This window comes from Lampetra fluviatilis, unplaced genomic scaffold (assembly GCF_964198595.1).
Source record: "Lampetra fluviatilis unplaced genomic scaffold, kcLamFluv1.1 SCAFFOLD_858, whole genome shotgun sequence".
Lineage (NCBI taxonomy): Eukaryota > Metazoa > Chordata > Hyperoartia > Petromyzontiformes > Petromyzontidae > Lampetra > Lampetra fluviatilis.
This window is the reverse complement of record NW_027620785.1, coordinates 1,376-20,000: the sequence shown is the minus strand read 5'-3', so window position 1 is coordinate 20,000 and position 18,625 is coordinate 1,376. Positions and strand designations below refer to the sequence as shown.

The window sequence follows — 18,625 nt, the reverse complement described above, 5'->3', positions numbered from 1 at the left end:
ACACACACAGAGACACACACGGAGACACACACAGACAGACAGGGACACAGGGAGACGAGAGAGAGACACCTGTAGCCATGTCTCTCGTCACGGCAGACTGGAACCCGATGGGTGACAAGTTTTATAGGTGAGCAGAGCTGACAACTCACCACTCACTCACTCACCACTCACTCACTCACCACTCACTCACCCACTCACTCAGCCACTCACTCACTCACCCACTCACTCACCCACTCACTCAGCCACTCACCACTCACTCACTCACCACTCACTCACACACTCACTCACTCAGCCACAAACTCACTCACCCACTCACTCACCCACTCACTCACCCACTCACTCAGCCACTCACTCACTCACCCACTCACTCACCCACTCACCCACCCACTCACCCACTCACTCACCCACCCACTCACCCACTCACTCACTCAGCCACTCACCACTCACCACACTCACTCACCACTCACTCACCACTCACTCACTCACACACTCACACACTCACTCACCACTCACTCACCCACACACTCACCTACCCACTCACTCACTCACCCACTCACCCACACACTCACCCACACACTCACTCACCCACTCACTCATCCACTCACTCACCCACACACTCAGCTACTCACCCACACACTCACCCACTCACTCACACACTCACTCACCCACACACTCACCCACTCACTCACACACTCACTCACCCACTCACCCACTCACTCACACACTCACTCACCCACTCACCCACTCACTCACCACCCACTCACCCACTCACCCACACACTCACCCACACACTCACCCACACACTCACCCACACACTCACCCACACACTCACCACTCACTCACCCACACACTCACCCACTCACCCACACACTCACCCACACACTCACCACTCACTCACCCACACACTCACCCACACACTCACCTACCCACTCACTCACTCACCCACACACTCACCCACACACTCACCCACACACTCACCCACACACTCACCCACACACTCACCTACCCACTCACTCACTCACCCACTCACCCACACACTCACCCACACACTCACCCACACACTCACCACTCACTCACCCACACACTCACCCACCCACTCACACACTCACCACTCACTCACTCACTCACCACTCACTCACCCACTCACTCATCCACTCACTCACCCACTCACTCACCCACACACTCAGCCACTCACTCACCCACCCACTCACTCACTCACACACTCACACACTCACTCACCCACACACTCACACACACACTCACTCACCACTCACTCACCACTCACTCACCCACACACTCAGCTACTCACTCACCACTCACTCACCCACACACTCAGCTACTCACCCACACACTCACTCACCACTCACTCACCCACTCACACACTCACACACTCACACACTCACTCACCCACTCACACACTCACCACTCACCCACACACTCACACACTCACTCACCCACTCACACACTCACCACTCACTCACCCACACACTCACACACTCACTCACTCACCCACTCACTCACCCACTCACCACTCACGCACCCACACACTCACCACACACTCACCACTCACCCACTCACACACTCACACACACACTCACCACTCACCCACACACACACTCACTCGGCCACTCTCTCACGCACACACTCACACACCCACTCACACACTCACTCACTCACCCACTCACTCACCACTCACTCACCACTCACTCACCTACTCACTCACCCACTCACTCACCCACTCACTCACTCAACCACTCACTCACCCAACCACTCACCCACCCACTCACTCACTCACCCACTCACTCACTCACCCACTCACTCACCCACTCACTCACCCACTCACTCACTCACTCACACACTCACCCACTCACTCACCCACTCACTCACCTACTCATTCACCCACACACTCACCCTCACACTCACCACTTACTCACCCACTCACCCACTCACGCACTCACCCACACACTCACTCACCCACACACTCACCCACGCACTCACCCACACACACTCACACTCACCACTCACCCACACACTCACCACTCACTCACACACTCACCCTCACACTCACCACCCACTCACTCACCCACACACTCACTCACACACTCACTCACCACTCACACACTCACCACCCACTCACCCACACACTCACCCACGCACTCACCCACGCACTCACCCACGCACTCACCCACACACTCACCCACGCACTCACCCACACACTCACTCACCACTCACACACTCACCACCCACTCACCCACACACTCACCCACGCACTCACCCACACACTCACTCACTCACTCACCCACCCACTCACCCACCCACTCACTCACCCACGCACTCACTCACACACTCACCACCCACTCACCCACACACTCACCCACGCACTCACCCACGCACTCACCCACGCACTCACCCACACACTCACCCACGCACTCACCCACACACTCACTCACCACTCACACACTCACCACCCACTCACCCACACACTCACCCACGCACTCACCCACACACTCACTCACTCACTCACCCACCCACTCACCCACCCACTCACTCACCCACGCACTCACTCACACACTCACCACCCACTCACCCACTCACTCACCCACGCACTCACCCACACACCCACTCACCACTCACCCACCCACACACCCACACACTCACCCACGCACTCACCCACGCACTCACCCACACATTCACCCACGCACTCACCCACGCACTCACTCACCACTCACCCACCCACTCACCCACGCACTCACCCACACACCCACACACTCACCCACCCACGCACTCACCCACACACCCACTCACCACTCACCCACCCACTCACCCACCCACTCACTCACCCACGCACTCACCCACACACCCACTCACCACTCACCCACACACTCACCCACCCACTCACTCACCCACGCACTCACCCACACACTCACCCACGCACTCACCCACGCACTCACCCACACATTCACCCACGCACTCACCCACGCACTCACCCACACACTCACCCACGCACTCACCCACGCACTCACTCACCACTCACCCACCCACTCACCCACCCACAATCATCCCCCCCATGACCCCCCATGCCCCTCCCATGACCCTCCCATGACCCTCCCATGACCCCCATGACCTCCCCCATGACCCCCCATGACCCCCTTGACCCCCTTGACCCCCCATGACCCCCCCCCCCCCGTGCCTAGGCGTGAGGAGCTGTACTGCATGGCCTGGGCAGACCGCTTTGAGGTCAAGGGTCACCTGGTGGCGGCCGCTCAACACGGCGGCCCCGTGGGTGAGTGGGGGGGGGGCAGTGACGTCATCATCAGTGACGTCATCATCAGTGACGTCATCATCAGTGACGTCATCATCAGTGACGTCATCAATGACATCATCAATGACATCAGTGACGTCATCATCAGTGACTTCATCAGTGGCATCGTCATCATCAGTGAAGTCATCATCAGTGACGTCATCATCAGTGACATCATCATCAGTGACATCATCATCAGTGGCATCGTCATCAGTGACATCATCAGTGACATCATCATCAGTGACATCATCATCAGTGACATCATCATCAGTGACATCATCATCAGTGACATCATCAGTGACATCATCAGTGACGTCATCATGACCCCGTGTGACCCCCGCCCCGCTCAGCGCTGATGAATATCAGTGACGTCATCAGTGACATCATCAGTGACATCATCATCAGTGACATCATCATCAGTGACATCATCAGTGACATCATCATCAGTGACATCATCAGTGACATCATCATCAGTGACATCATCATCAGTGACATCATCATCAGTGACATCATCAGTGACATCATCAGTGACGTCATCATGACCCCGTGTGACCCCTGCCCCGCTCAGCGCTGATGAAGGATGACCAGTGACATCATCAGTGACATCATCATCAGTGACATCATCAGTGACATCATCAGTGACATCATCATCAGTGACATCATCAGTGACATCATCATCAGTGACATCATTAGTGACATCAGTGACATCATCAGTGACATCATCAGTGACATCATCATCAGTGACATCATCAGTGACATCATCATCAGTGACATCATCAGTGACATCATCATCAGTGGCATCGTCATCAGTGACATCATCATCAGTGACATCATCATCAGTGACATCATCATCAGTGACATCATCATCAGTGACGTCATCAGTGACGTCATCATGACCCCGTGTGACCCCCGCCCCGCTCAGCGCTGATGAAGGATGACCAGTGACATCATCATCAGTGACATCATCAGTGACATCATCACCAGTGACATCATCAGTGACATCATCATCAGTGACATCATCATCAGTGACATCATCATCAGTGACATCATCATCAGTGACGTCATCAGTGACGTCATCATGACCCCGCGTGACCCCCGCCCCGCTCAGCGCTGATGAAGGATGACCAGGAGAAGCTGTCTGTGCGTCCCACAATCAGCGTCTACTCCGCGTCAGGGTCTACTCTCTCATCGTTCAAGGTGAACACCATCATCATCACCATCACTACCATCACTATCACCACCATCATCACCATCACCACCATCACCACCATCACCATCACCACCATCATCACCATCACTACCACAATCAGCGTCTACTCCGCGTCAGGGTCTACTCTCTCATCGTTCAAGGTGATCACCATCATCACCATCACTACCATCACTATCACCACCATCATCACCATCACCACCATCACCACCATCACCATCACCACCATCACCACCATCACTACCACAATCAGCGTCTACTCCGCGTCAGGGTCTACTCTCTCATCGTTCAAGGTGAACAACATCATCATCACCACCATCACTACCATCACCACTACCATCACCACCATCACTATCATCATCATCACCATCATCACCACCATCACTATCATCATCATCACTATCATCATCATCACCATCATCACCACCATCACCATCACCACCATCACTATCATCATCATCACCATCATCACCACCATCACTACCACAATCAGCGTCTACTCCGCGTCAGGGTCTACTCTCTCATCGTTCAAGGTGAACAACATCATCATCACCACCATCACTACCATCATCACTACCATCACCACCATCACTACCATCATCATCACCATCATCACCACCATCACTACCATCACCATCACCACCATCACCACCATCACTACCACAATCAGCGTCTACTCCGCGTCAGGGTCTACTCTCTCATCGTTCAAGGTGATCACCATCATCATCACCATCACTACCATCATCACTACCATCACCATCACCACCATCACCATCACCACCATCACCACCATCACTACCACAATCAGCGTCTACTCCGCGTCAGGGTCAACTCTCTCATCGTTCAAGGTGAACACCATCATCATCACCATCACTACCATCATCACTACCATCACCACCATCACTACCATCATCATCACCATCACCACCATCACCATCATCACTACCATCACCACCATCACTACCATCATCATCACCATCATCACCATCACTACCACAATCAGCGTCTACTCCGCGTCAGGGTCTACTCTCTCATCGTTCAAGGTGAACACCATCATCATCACCATCACTACCATCACTATCACCACCATCACCATCACCACCATCATCACCATCACCACCATCACTACCACAATCAGCGTCTACTCCGCGTCAGGGTCTACTCTCTCATCGTTCAAGGTGAACACCATCATCATCACCACCATCACCACCATCACCACCATCACCATCACCATCACCACCATCATCACCATCACTACCATCACCATCACTATCACCACCATCACCACCATCACTACCATCACCACCATCACCATCATCACCATCACCACCATCATCACCATCACTACCATCACCACCATCACCACCATCACCACCACCATCACCACCACCATCACCACCATCATCACCATCACCACCATCATCACCATCACTACCATCACCACCATCACCACCATCACCACCATCACCACCATCACCACCATCACCACCATCATCACCATCATCACCATCATCACCACCATCACCATCACTACCATCACCATCACCACCATCACCACCATCACCATCACCACCATCACCACCATCACCACCATCACCATCACTACCATCACCACCATCACCACCATCACCACCATCACTACCATCACCACCATCACCACCATCACCACCATCACTACCATCATCACCACCATCACCACCACCATCACTACCATCACCACCATCACCACCATCACCATCACTACCATCACCACCATCACCACCATCACCACCATCACTACCATCACCACCATCACCACCATCACCACCATCACCACCATCACCACCATCACTACCATCATCACCACCATCACCACCACCATCACTACCATCACCACCATCACCACCATCACCATCACTACCATCACCACCATCACCACCATCACCATCACTACCATCACCACCATCACCACCATCACCATCACTACCATCACTACTATCACCATCACCATCACTACAATCACTACCATCACTACCATCACTACCATCACTAACATCACCATCATCACTACCATCACTACCATCACTACCATCACTACCATCACTACCATCACCACCATCACTACCATCACCATCACTACCATCACTACCATCACTACCATCACTACCATCACCATCACTACCATCACTACTATCACCATCACTACCATCACTACCATCACCATCACTACCATCACTACTATCACCATCACTACCATCACTACCATCACTACCATCACTACCATCACTACCATCACCATCACTACCATCACTACTATCACCATCACTACCATCACTACCATCACCACCACCACCATCACCACCATCACCACCATCACCACCACCACCATCACCACCATCACCACCATCACCGCCACCACCACCGCCACCATCACCACCATCACCACCATCACCATCACCACCATCACTACCATCACCACCATCACCACCATCACCACCATCACCACCATCACCACCATCACCACCATCACCACCACCACCATCACCACCATCACCACCACCACCATCACCACCATCACCACCACCACCATCACCACCATCACCACCATCACCACCACCACCACCACCACCATCACCACCATCACCACCACCACCATCACCACCATCACCACCACCACCATCACCACCATCACCACCATCACCACCACCACCATCACCACCACCACCATCACCACCATCACCATCACCACCATCACCCCCATCACCCCCATCACCCCCTAGTGGAAGAGTGGGCGCGTGCTGTCGCTGGGCTGGTCTCATCGCGAGGAGCTGATGGTCGTGCAGGACGACGGGCAGGTGCTGGTGTACGACCAGCACGGAACCTTCATCCGTACCTTCACCATGGGGAACGTGAGCTACCATCACTACCATCACTACCATCACCATCACTACTACACTACTACTACCATCACTACTACACTACTACTACACTACTACTACTACTACACTACTACACTACTTCTACTAGAGGCAGGTGCTGGTGTACGACCAGCACGGAACCTTCATCCGTACCTTCACCATGGGGAACGTGAGCTACCATCACTACCATCACTACCATCACTACCATCACTACCATCACTACTACTACACTATCACTACTACACTACTACTACACTACTACTACTAGAGGCAGGTGCTGGTGTACGACCAGCACGGAACCTTCATCCGTACCTTCACCATGGGGACCGTGAGCTACCATCACTACCATCACTACCATCACCATCACTACTACACTACTACTACCATCACTACTACACTACTACTACACTACTACTACTACACTACTACACTACTTCTACTAGAGGCAGGTGCTGGTGTACGACCAGCACGGAACCTTCATCCGTACCTTCACCATGGGGAACGTGAGCTACCATCACTACCATCACTACCATCACTACCATCACTACCATCACTACTACTACACTATCACTACTACACTACTACTACACTACTACTACTAGAGGCAGGTGCTGGTGTACGACCAGCACGGAACCTTCATCCGTACCTTCACCATGGGGACCGTGAGCTACCATCACTACCATCACTACCATCACTACCATCACTACCATCACTACTACTACACTATCACTACTACACTACTACTACACTATCACTACTACACTACTACTACACTATCACTACTACACTACTACTACACTAGTACTTCTACTAGAGGCAGGTGCTGGTGTACGACCAGCACGGAACCTTCATCCGTACCTTCACCATGGGGAACGTGAGCTACCATCACTACCATCACCATCACTACTACACTACTACTACCATCACTACTACACTACTACTACACTACTACTACTACTACACTACTACACTACTTCTACTAGAGGCAGGTGCTGGTGTACGACCAGCACGGAACCTTCATCCGTACCTTCACCATGGGGAACGTGAGCTACCATCACTACCATCACTACTACACTACTACACTACACTAGTACACTAGTACTACTACACTACTACCATCACTATCACTACTACACTACTACCATCACTACTACACTACTACTACTACACTACTACTACTACTACACTGTGTCAACGCATGTGTCTCCGTGTCTCTGTGTGTCTCTGTGTGTCTCTGTGTGTCTCTGTGTCAACGCGTGTGTCTCCGTGTCTCTGTGTGTCTCTGTGTGTCTCCGTGTCTCTGTGTGTCTCTGTGTGTCTCTGTGTGTCTCTGCGTGTGTCTCCATGTCTCTGCGTGTCTCTGTGTGTCTCTGTGTGTCTCTGTGTGTCTCTGTGTCTCTGTGTGTCTCTGCGTGTCTCTGCGTGTCTCTGTGTGTCTCTGTGTCTCTGTGTGTCTCTGCGTGTCTCTGTGTGTCTCTGCGTCTCTGTGTGTCTCTGTGTCAACGCGTGTGTCTCCGTGTCTCTGTGTGTCTCTGTGTGTCTCTGTGTGTCTCTGTGTTAACGCGTGTGTCTCTGTGTGTCTCTGTGTGTCTCTGCGTGTCTCTGTGTGTCTCTGTGTGTCTCTGCGTGTCTCTGTGTGTCTCTGTGTGTCTCTGTGTGTCTCTGTGTGTCTCTGTGCGTCTCTGTGTGTCTCTGCGTGTCTCTGTGTGTCTCTGTGTGTCTCTGCGTGTCTCTGTGTGTCTCTGTGTGTCTCTGTGTGTCTCTGCGTGTCTCTGCGTGTCTCTGCGTGTCTCTGTGTGTCTCTGCGTGTCTCTGTGTGTCTCTGTGTGTCTCTGTGTGTCTCTGCGTGTCTCTGTGTGTCTCTGCGTGTCTCTGTGTGTTTCTGTGTGTCTGTGTGTCTCTGTGTGTCTCTGTGTGTCTCTGCGTGTCTCTGTGTGTATCTGTGTGTCTCTGTGTGTCTCTGTGTGTCTCTGTGTGTCTCTGCGTGTCTCTGCGTGTCTCTGCGTGTCTCTGCGTGTCTCTGCGTGTCTCTGTGTGTCTCTGTGTGTCTCTGCGTGTCTCTGCGTGTCTCTGTGTGTCTCTGTGTGTCTCTGTGGGTCTCTGCGTGTCTCTGCGTGTCTCTGCGTGTCTCTGTGTGTCTCTGTGTGTCTCTGTGTGTCTCTGTGTGTTTCTGTGTGTCTCTGCGTGTCTCTGTGTGTCTCTGTGTGTCTCTGTGTGTCTCTGTGTGTCTCTGTGTCTCTGTGTGTCTCTGTGTGTCTCTGTGTGTCTCTGTGTGTCTCTGTGTGTCTCTGCGTGTCTCTGCGTGTCTCTGTGTGTCTCTGCGTGTCTCTGTGTGTCTCTGTGTGTCTGTGTGTCTCTGTGTGTTTCTGTGTGTCTCTGTGTCTCTGTGTGTCTCTGCGTGTCTCTGCGTGTCTCTGCGTGTCTCTGTGTGTCTCTGCGTGTCTCTGTGTGTCTCTGCGTGTCTCTGCGTGTCTCTGTGTGTCTCTGTGTGTCTGTGTGTCTCTGTGTGTCTCTGTGTGTCTCTGTGTGTCTCTGTGTGTCTGTGTGTCTCTGTGTGTCTCTGTGTGTCTGTGTGTCTCTGCGTGTCTCTGTGTGTCTCTGTGTGTCTCTGTGTCTCTGTGTGTCTCCCCGTGTCTCTGCGTGTCTCTGTGTGTCTCTGTGTGTCTGTGCGTGTCTCTGTGTGTCTCTGTGTGTCTCTGCGTGTCTCTGCGTGTCTCCCCGTGTCTCTGTGTGTCTCTGTGTGTCTCCCCGTGTCTCTGTGTGTCTCTGTGTGTCTGTATGTGTCTCTGTGTGTCTCTGTGTGTCTCTGCGTGTCTCTGTGTGTCTCTGCGTGTCTCTGCGTGTCTCTGTGTGTCTCTGTGTGTCTCTGTGTGTCTCTGCGTGTCTCTGTGTGTCTCTGTGTGTCTCTGCGTGTCTCTGCGTGTCTCTGCGTGTCTCTGCGTGTCTCTGCGTGTCTCTGCGTGTCTCTGCGTGTCTCTGTGTGTCTCTGCGTGTCTCTGCGTGTCTCCGCGTGTCTCTGTGTGTCTCTGTGTGTCTCTGCGTGTCTCTGCGTGTCTCTGCGTGTCTCTGTGTGTCTCTGCGTGTCTCTGCGTGTCTCTGCGTGTCTCTGTGTGTCTCTGTGTGTCTCCGTGTGTCTCCGTGTGTCTCCGTGTGTCTCCGTGTGTCTCTGTGTGTTTCTGCGTGTCTCTGTGTGTCTCTGTGTGTCTCTGTGTCTCTGTGTGTCTCTGTGTGTCTCTGTGTGTCTCTGTGTGTCTCTGTGTGTCTCTGTGTCTCTGTGTCTCTGTGTGTCTCTGTGTCTCTGTGTGTCTCTGCGTGTCTCTGTGTGTCTGTGTGTCTCTGCGTGTCTCTGTGTCAACGCGTGTGTCTCCGTGTCTCTGTGTGTTTCTGTGTGTCTCTGTGTGTCTCTGTGTGTCTCTGTGTGTCTCTGTGTGTCTCTTCGTGTCTCTGTGTGTCTCTGTGTGTCTCTGTGTGTCTCTGTGTGTCTCTGTGTGTCTCTGTGTGTCTCTGTGTGTCTCTGCGTGTCTCTGCGTGTCTCTGCGTGTCTCTGTGTGTCTCTGTGTGTCTCTGCGTGTCTCTGCGTGTTTCTGCGTGTCTCTGTGTGTCTCTGCGTGTCTCTGCGTGTCTCTGTGTGTCTCTGTGTGTCTCTGTGTGTCTCTGCGTGTCTCTGCGTGTCTCTGTGTGTCTCTGTGTGTCTCTGTGTGTCTCTGTGTGTCTCTGCGTGTCTCTGTGTGTCTCTGTGTGTCTCTGTGTGTCTCTGCGTGTCTCTGTGTGTCTCTGTGTGTCTCTGTGTGTCTCTGTGTGTCTCTGTGTGTCTCTTCGTGTCTCTGTGTGTCTCTGTGTGTCTCTGCGTGTCTCTGTGTGTGTCTGTGTGTCTCTGCGTGTCTCTGCGTGTCTCTGTGTGTCTCTGTGTGTCTCTGCGTGTCTCTGTGTGTCTCTGTGTGTCTCTGCGTGTCTCTGTGTGTCTCTGCGTGTCTCTGTGTGTCTCTGTGTGTATCTGTGTGTCTCTGTGTGTCTCTGTGTGTCTCTGTGTGTCTCTGTGTGTCTCTGTGTGTCTCTGCGTGTCTCTGTGTGTCTCTGTGTGTCTCTGTGTGTCTCTGTGTGTCTCTTCGTGCCTCTGTGTGTCTCTGTGTGTTTCTGTGTGTCTCTGCGTGTCTCTGTGTGTCTCTGTGTGTCTCTGTGTGTCTTTGTGTGTCTCTGTGTGTCTCTGTGTGTCTCTGCGTGTCTCTGCGTGTCTCTGCGTGTCTCTGCGTGTCTCTGCGTGTCTCTGCGTGTCTCTGCGTGTCTCTGTGTGTCTCTGCGTGTCTCTGTGTGTCTCTGTGTGTCTCTGTGTGTCTCTGTGTGTCTCTGCGTGTCTCTGTGTGTCTCTGCGTGTCTCTGTGTGTCTCTGCGTGTCTCTGTGTGTCTCTGTGTGTCTCTGTGTGTCTCTGTGTGTCTCTGCGTGTCTCTGTGTGTCTCTGCGTGTCTCTGTGTGTCTCTGTGTGTCTCTGTGTGTCTCTCTGTGTCTCTGCGTGTCTCTGTGTGTCTCTGCGTGTCTCTGTGTGTCTCTGCGTGTCTCTGTGTGTCTCTGCGTGTCTCTGTGTGTCTCTGTGTGTCTCTGTGTGTCGCTGTGTGTCTCTGCGTGTCTCTGTGTGTCTCTGCGTGTCTCTGTGTGTCTCTGCGTGTCTCTGTGTGTCTCTGCGTGTCTCTGCGTGTCTCTGCGTGTCTGTGAGTGTCTCTGTGTGTCTCTGTGTGTCTCTGCGTGTCTCTGTGTGTCTCTGCGTGTCTGTGAGTGTCTCTGTGTGTCTCTGCGTGTCTCTGTGTGTCTCTGCGTGTCTCTGTGTGTCTCTGCGTGTCTCTGTGTGTCTCTGTGTGTCTCTGCGTGTCTCTGTGTGTCTCTGTGTGTCTCTGCGTGTCTCTGTGTGTCTCAGTGTGTCTCTGCGTGTCTCTGTGTGTCTCTGCGTGTCTCTGCGTGTCTCTGCGTGTCTCAGTGTGTGTCTGTGTGTCTCTGTGTGTCTCTGTGTGTCTCTGTGTGTCTCTGTGTGTCTCTGCGTGTCTCTGCGTGTCTCTGTGTGTCTCTGCGTGTCTCTGCGTGTCTCTGCGTGTCTCTGCGTGTCTCTGCGTGTCTCTGTGTGTCTCTGCGTGTCTCTGCGTGTCTCTGCGTGTCTCTGCGTGTCTCTGTGTGTCTCTGCGTGTCTCTGCGTGTCTCTGCGTGTCTCTGCGTGTCTCTGCGTGTCTCTGTGTGTCTCTGTGTGTCTCAGTGTGTCTCTGTGTGTCTCTGCGTGTCTCTGCGTGTCTCTGCGTGTCTCTGCGTGTCTCTGTGTGTCTCTGCGTGTCTCTGCGTGTCTCTGCGTGTCTCTGCGTGTCTCTGCGTGTCTCTGTGTGTCTCTGCGTGTCTCTGCGTGTCTCTGCGTGTCTCTGCGTGTCTCTGCGTGTCTCTGTGTGTCTCTGTGTGTCTCTGTGTGTCTCTGTGTGTCTCTCTGTGTCTCTGCGTGTCTCTGCGTGTCTCTGCGTGTCTCTGTGTGTCTCTGTGTGTCTCTCTGTGTCTCTGCGTGTCTCTGCGTGTCTCTGTGTGTCTCTGTGTGTCTCTGTGTGTCTCTGTGTGTCTCTGCGTGTCTCTGTGTGTCTCTGTGTGTCTCTGTGTGTCTCTGTGTGTCTCTGTGTGTCTCTGTGTGTCTCTGTGTGTCTCTGTGTGTCTCTGTGTGTCTCCGTGTGTCTCTGTGTCAATGCGTGCGTCTCCGTGTCTCTGTGTGTCTCTGTGTGTCTCTGCGTGTCTCTGTGTGTCTCTGTGTGTCTCTGTGTGTCTCTGCGTGTCTCTGTGTGTCTCTGTGTGTCTCTGTGTGTCTCTGTGTGTCTCTGCGTGTCTCTGCGTGTCTCTGCGTGTCTCTGTGTGTCTCTGTGTGTCTCCGTGTGTCTCTGTGTCAATGCGTGCGTCTCCGTGTCTCTGTGTGTCTCTGTGTGTCTCTGCGTGTCTCTGTGTGTCTCTGTGTGTCTCTGTGTGTCTCTGCGTGTCTCTGCGTGTCTCTGTGTGTCTCTGTGTGTCTCTGTGTGTCTCTGTGTGTCTCTGCGTGTCTCTGTGTGTCTCTGTGTGTCTCTGCGTGTCTCTGTGTGTCTCTGTGTGTCTCTGTGTCTCTGTGTGTCTCTGTGTGTTTCTGTGTGTCTCTGTGTGTCTCTGTGTGTCTCTGTGTGTCTCTGCGTGTCTCTGTGTGTCTCTGTGTGTCTCTGTGTCTCTGTGTGTCTCTGTGTGTCTCTGTGTGTCTCTGCGTGTCTCTGTGTGTCTCTGTGTGTTTCTGTGTGTCTCTGTGTGTCTCTGTGTGTCTCTGTGTCTCTGTGTGTCTCTGTGTGTTTCTGTATGTCTCTGTGTGTCTCCGTGTGTCTCCGTGTGTCTCTGTGTGTCTCTGTGTGTTTCTGTGTGTCTCTGTGTGTCTCTGTGTGTCTCTCTGTGTCTCTGCGTGTCTCTGCGTGTCTCTGTGTGTCTCTGTGTGACTCTGTGTGTCTCCGTGTCTCTGTGTCTCTGTGTGTCTGTGTCAACGCGTGTGTCTCCGTGTGTCTCTGTGTGTCTCTGTGTGTCTCTGTGTGTCTCTGCGTGTCTCTGTGTCTCTGTGTGTCTCTGTGTCTCTGTGTGTCTCTGTGTCTCTGTGTGTCTCTGTGTCTCTGTGTGTCTCTGTGTCTCTGTGTGTCTCTGTGTGTCTCTGTGTCTCTGTGTGTCTCTGTGTCTCTGTGTGTCTCTGTGTCTCTGTGTGTCTCTGTGTCTCTGTGTGTCTCTGTGTGTCTCCGTGTGTCTCTGTGTCAATGCGTGCGTCTCCGTGTCTCTGTGTGTCTCTGTGTGTCTCTGTGTGTCTCCGTGTCTCTGTGTGTCTCTGTGTGTCTCTGTGTGTCTCTGTGTGTCTCTGTGTCTCTGTGTGTCTCTGTGTCTCTGTGTGTCTCTGTGTCTCTGTGTGTCTCTGTGTCTCTGTGTGTCTCTGTGTCTCTGTGTGTCTCTGTGTCTCTGTGTGTCTCTGTGTGTCTCTGTGTGTCTCTGTGTCTCTGTGTGTCTCTGTGTGTCTCTGTGTGTCTCTGTGTGTCTCTGTGTGTCTCTGCGTGTCTCTGTGTGTCTCTGTGTGTCTCTGTGTGTCTCTGTGTCTCTGTGTGTCTCTGTGTGTCTCTGCGTGTCTCTGTGTGTCTCTGTGTCTCTGTGTGTCTCTGTGTGTCTCTGTGTGTCTCTGTGTGTCTCTGTGAGTCTCTGTGTGTTTCTGTGTGTCTCTGTGTGTCTCTGTGTGTCTCTGTGTGTCTCTGCGTGTCTCTGTGTGTCTCTGTGTGTCTCTGTGTGTCTCTGCGTGTCTCTGTGTGTCTCTGCGTGTCTGTGTGTCTCTGCTTGTCTCTGTGTCTCTGTGTCTCTGTGTGTCTGTGTGTCTCTGCGTGTCTCTGTGTGTCTCTGCTTGTCTCTGCGTGTCTCTGTGTGTCTCACCGTGTCTCACCGTGTCTCTGTGTCTCTGTGTCTCTGTGTGTCTCTGTGTGTCTCTGTGTCAATGCGTGTGTCTCCGTGTCTCTGTGTGTCTCTGTGTGTCTGTGTGTCTCTGTGTGTCTCTGTGTGTCTCTGCGTGTCTCTGTGTGTCTCTGTGTCTCCGTGTCTCAGGACGTGTCTCTCTGCGTGTCTCTGTGTCTCTGTGTCTCCGTGTCTCTCAGGACGTGAAGACGCTCCGCGCTGTCTCTGCCAGCGTCTTCTTGTCTCCGTCTGGGACGGGACTTGCTCTGCTCACCGGGGGAGTCTCCAGATTTGTCCTCGCGGACAACACGGACAGCCTCAGACTCAGGCGACTTCCTGAGACACCAGGTACACGGGGGGGAGACACGGGGGGGGAGACACGGGGGGGGAGACACGGGGGGGGAGACACGGGGGGGAGACACGGGGGGGAGACACGGAGGGGGGAGACACGGGGGGGGGAGACACGGGGGGGAGACACGGGGGGGGAGACACGGGGGGAGACACGGGGGGGGAGACACGGGGGGGAGACACGGGGGGGGAGACGCGGGGGGGAGACGCGGGGGGGGAGACGCGGGGGGAGAGACGCGGGGGGGAGACGCGGGGGGAGAGACGCGGGGGGAGAGACACGGGGGGGAGACACGGGGGGAGACACGGGGGGGAGACACGGGGGGGAGACACGGGGGGGGAGACACGGGGGGGGAGACACGGGGTGGAGACACGGGGGGAGAGACACGGGGGGGGAGACACGGGGGGGAGACACGTGGGGGAGAGACACGGGGGGGGAGACACGGGGAGGGAGACACGGGGGGGGGAGACACGGGGGGGGAGACACGGGGGGGGAGACACGGGGGGGGAGACACGGGGGGGGGAGACACGGGGGGGAGACACGGGGGGGAGACACGGGGGGGAGACACGGGGGGGGAGACACGGGGGGAGACACGGGGGGAGAGACACGGGGGGGGAGACACGGGGGGGAGACACGTGGGGGAGAGACACGGGGGGGGAGACACGGGGGAGGGAGACACGGGGGGGGGAGACACGGGGGGGGAGACACGGGGGGAGAGACACGGGGGGTGAGACACGGGGGGGGAGACACGGGGGGGAGACACGGGGGGGGAGACACGGGGGGGAGACACGGGGGGAGAGACACGGGGGGGAGACACGGGGGGGGAGACACGGGGGGGGAGACACGGGGGGGAGACACGGGGGGGGAGACACGGGGGGGGAGACACGGGGGGGGAGACACGGGGGGGGAGACACGGGGGGGGAGACACGGGGGGGAGACACGGGGGGGAGACACGGGGGGGGAGACACGGGGGGGGGAGACACGGGGGGGGAGACACGGGGGGGGAGACACGGGGGGGGAGACACGGGGGGGGAGACACGGGGGGGGGAGACACGGGGGGGGAGACACGGGGGGAGACACGGGGGGGGAGACACGGGGGGAGACACGGGGGGGAGACACGGGGGGGGAGACACGGGGGGGGAGACACGGGGGGGAGACACGGGGGGGGAGACACGGGGGGGGAGACACGGGGGGGAGACACGGGGGGGGAGACACGGGGGGGAGACACGGGGGGGGAGACACGGGGGGGAGACACGGGGGGGAGACACGGGGGGGGAGACACGGGGGGGGAGACACGGGGGGGGAGACACGGGGGGGAGACACGGGGGGGGAGACACGGGGGGGGAGACACGGGGGGGAGACACGGGGGGGAGACACGGGGGGGAGACACGGGGGGGGAGACACGGGGGGGGGGGGACACGGGGGGGGGGGGACACGGGGGGGGAGACACGGGGGGGGGAGACACGGGGGGGGAGACACGGGGGGGGGGACACGGGGGGGAGACACGGGGGGAGACACGGGGGGGAGACACGGGGGGGAGACACGGGGGGGGAGACACGGGGGGGAGACACGGGGGGGGAGACACGGGGGGGGGAGACGGGGGGGGGAGACACGGGGGGAGAGACACGGGGGGGGAGACACGGGGGGGAGACACGGGGGGAGACACGGGGGGGGAGACACGGGGGGGGAGACACGGGGGGGGGGGGACACGGGGGGGGGAGACACGGGGGAGAGACACGGGGGGGGAGACACGGGGGGGAGACACGGGGGGGGAGACACGGGGGGGGAGACACGGGGGGGAGACACGGGGGGGGGAGACACGGGGGGGGAGACACGGGGGGGAGAGACACGGGGGCAGAGACACGGGGGGAGAGACACGGGCGGGGAGACACGGGGGGGGAGACACGGGGGAGAGACACGGGGGGAGAGACACGGGGGGGGAGACACGGGGGGAGAGACACGGGGGGAGAGACGGGGGGAGAGACACGGGGGGGGGGGGACACGGGGGGGGGAGACACGGGGGGAGAGACACGGGGGCAGAGACACGGGGGGAGAGACACGGGCGGGGAGACACGGGGGGGGAGACACGGGGGGAGAGACACGGGGGGAGAGACACGGGGGGGGAGACACGGGGGGAGAGACACGGGGGGAGAGACACGGGGGGGGGAGACACGGGGGGAGAGACACGGGGGAGAGACACGGGGGGGGAGACACGGGGGGGGGGGAGACACGGGGGGGGGAGAGACGCGGGGGGGAGACACGGGGGGGGGAGACACGGGGGGAGAGACACGGGGGGAGAGACACGGGCGGGGAGACACGGGGGGGGAGACACGGGGGGAGAGACACGGGGGGGGAGACACGGGGGGGGGGGAGACACGGGGGGGGGAGAGACGCGGGGGGGAGACACGGGGGGGGAGACACGGGGGGGGGAGACACGGGGGGAGAGACACGGGGGGGAGACACGGGGGGGGAGACACGGGGGGGGGGGAGACACGGGGGGGGGAGAGACGCGGGGGGGGAGACACGGGGGGGAGACACGGGGGGGGAGACACGGGGGGGGGAGACACGGGGGGAGAGACACGGGGGGGGAGACACGGGGGGGGGGGAGACACGGGGGGGGGAGAGACGCGGGGGGGGGACACACGGGGGGGAGACACGGGGGGGGGGGGAGAGACACGGGGGAGAGACACGGGGGGAGACGGGGGGAGAGGACACGGGGGGAGAGACACGGGGGGGGGGGAGACACGGGGGGGGAGACACGGGGGGGGGAGACACGGGGGAGAGACACGGGGGGGGAGACACGGGGGGGGAGACACGGGGGGGGAGACACGGGGGGGGAGACACGGGGGGGGAGACACGGGGGGGGGAGACGCGGGGGAGAGACACGGGGGGAGAGACGCGGGGGGAGACACGGGGGGGAGACACGGTGAGAGACACACGGTGAGAGACACGGGGAGAGAGAGACACGGTGTGTCCCCCCCAGGTGTGTTCGCTAGCCCAAGCTGCTGGGCCGTGCTGCAGGTGCCGGCCGGCCCGGTGAGCGTGCCGGTGGAGCGTGCCGGGAGGATCGGTGAGCGTGCCGGGAGGATCGGTGAGCGTACTCGCCACCACAGGGAGGGAGCTACTGCTGGTGCAGCGGGAGAGTGTCGCTCCGTGGTGAGTACACTCACTCACCTACTCACTCACCTACTCACTCACTCACTCAGCCACTCACTCACCTACTCACTCACTCACTCACCTACTTACTCACTCACCTACTCACTCACTCACTCAGCCACTCACTCACTCAGCCACTCACCTACTCACTCAGCCACTCACTCACTCACCCACTCACTCACCTACTCACTCACTCACTCACTCAGCCACTCACTCAGCCACTCACTCACTCACTCACCCACCTCACTCACTCACTTACTCACTCACTCACCCACTC

At 57.0% G+C, this 18,625-nt stretch overlaps 1 protein-coding gene across 1 annotated transcript in view; it reads left to right on the top strand.

Annotated features, from left to right (window-relative positions):
• LOC144954383 (vacuolar protein sorting-associated protein 16 homolog) overlaps positions 1-18,348 on the top strand; it is a gene marked incomplete at its 3' end in the record, with an annotated part of 18,684 nt that extends 336 nt beyond the window's left edge. Inside the window, exons 1-6 of the mRNA XM_078884886.1 lie at positions 1-127; positions 3,195-3,283; positions 4,410-4,498; positions 7,268-7,396; positions 15,047-15,194; positions 18,176-18,348. The exon at positions 1-127 is cut by the window's left edge and continues 336 nt beyond it. Coding sequence (XP_078741012.1) covers positions 78-127; positions 3,195-3,283; positions 4,410-4,498; positions 7,268-7,396; positions 15,047-15,194; positions 18,176-18,348 — 678 coding nt within the window. The remainder of the gene's footprint in view (positions 128-3,194; positions 3,284-4,409; positions 4,499-7,267; positions 7,397-15,046; positions 15,195-18,175) is intronic.
• Positions 18,349-18,625: the final 277 nt, after the last annotated feature.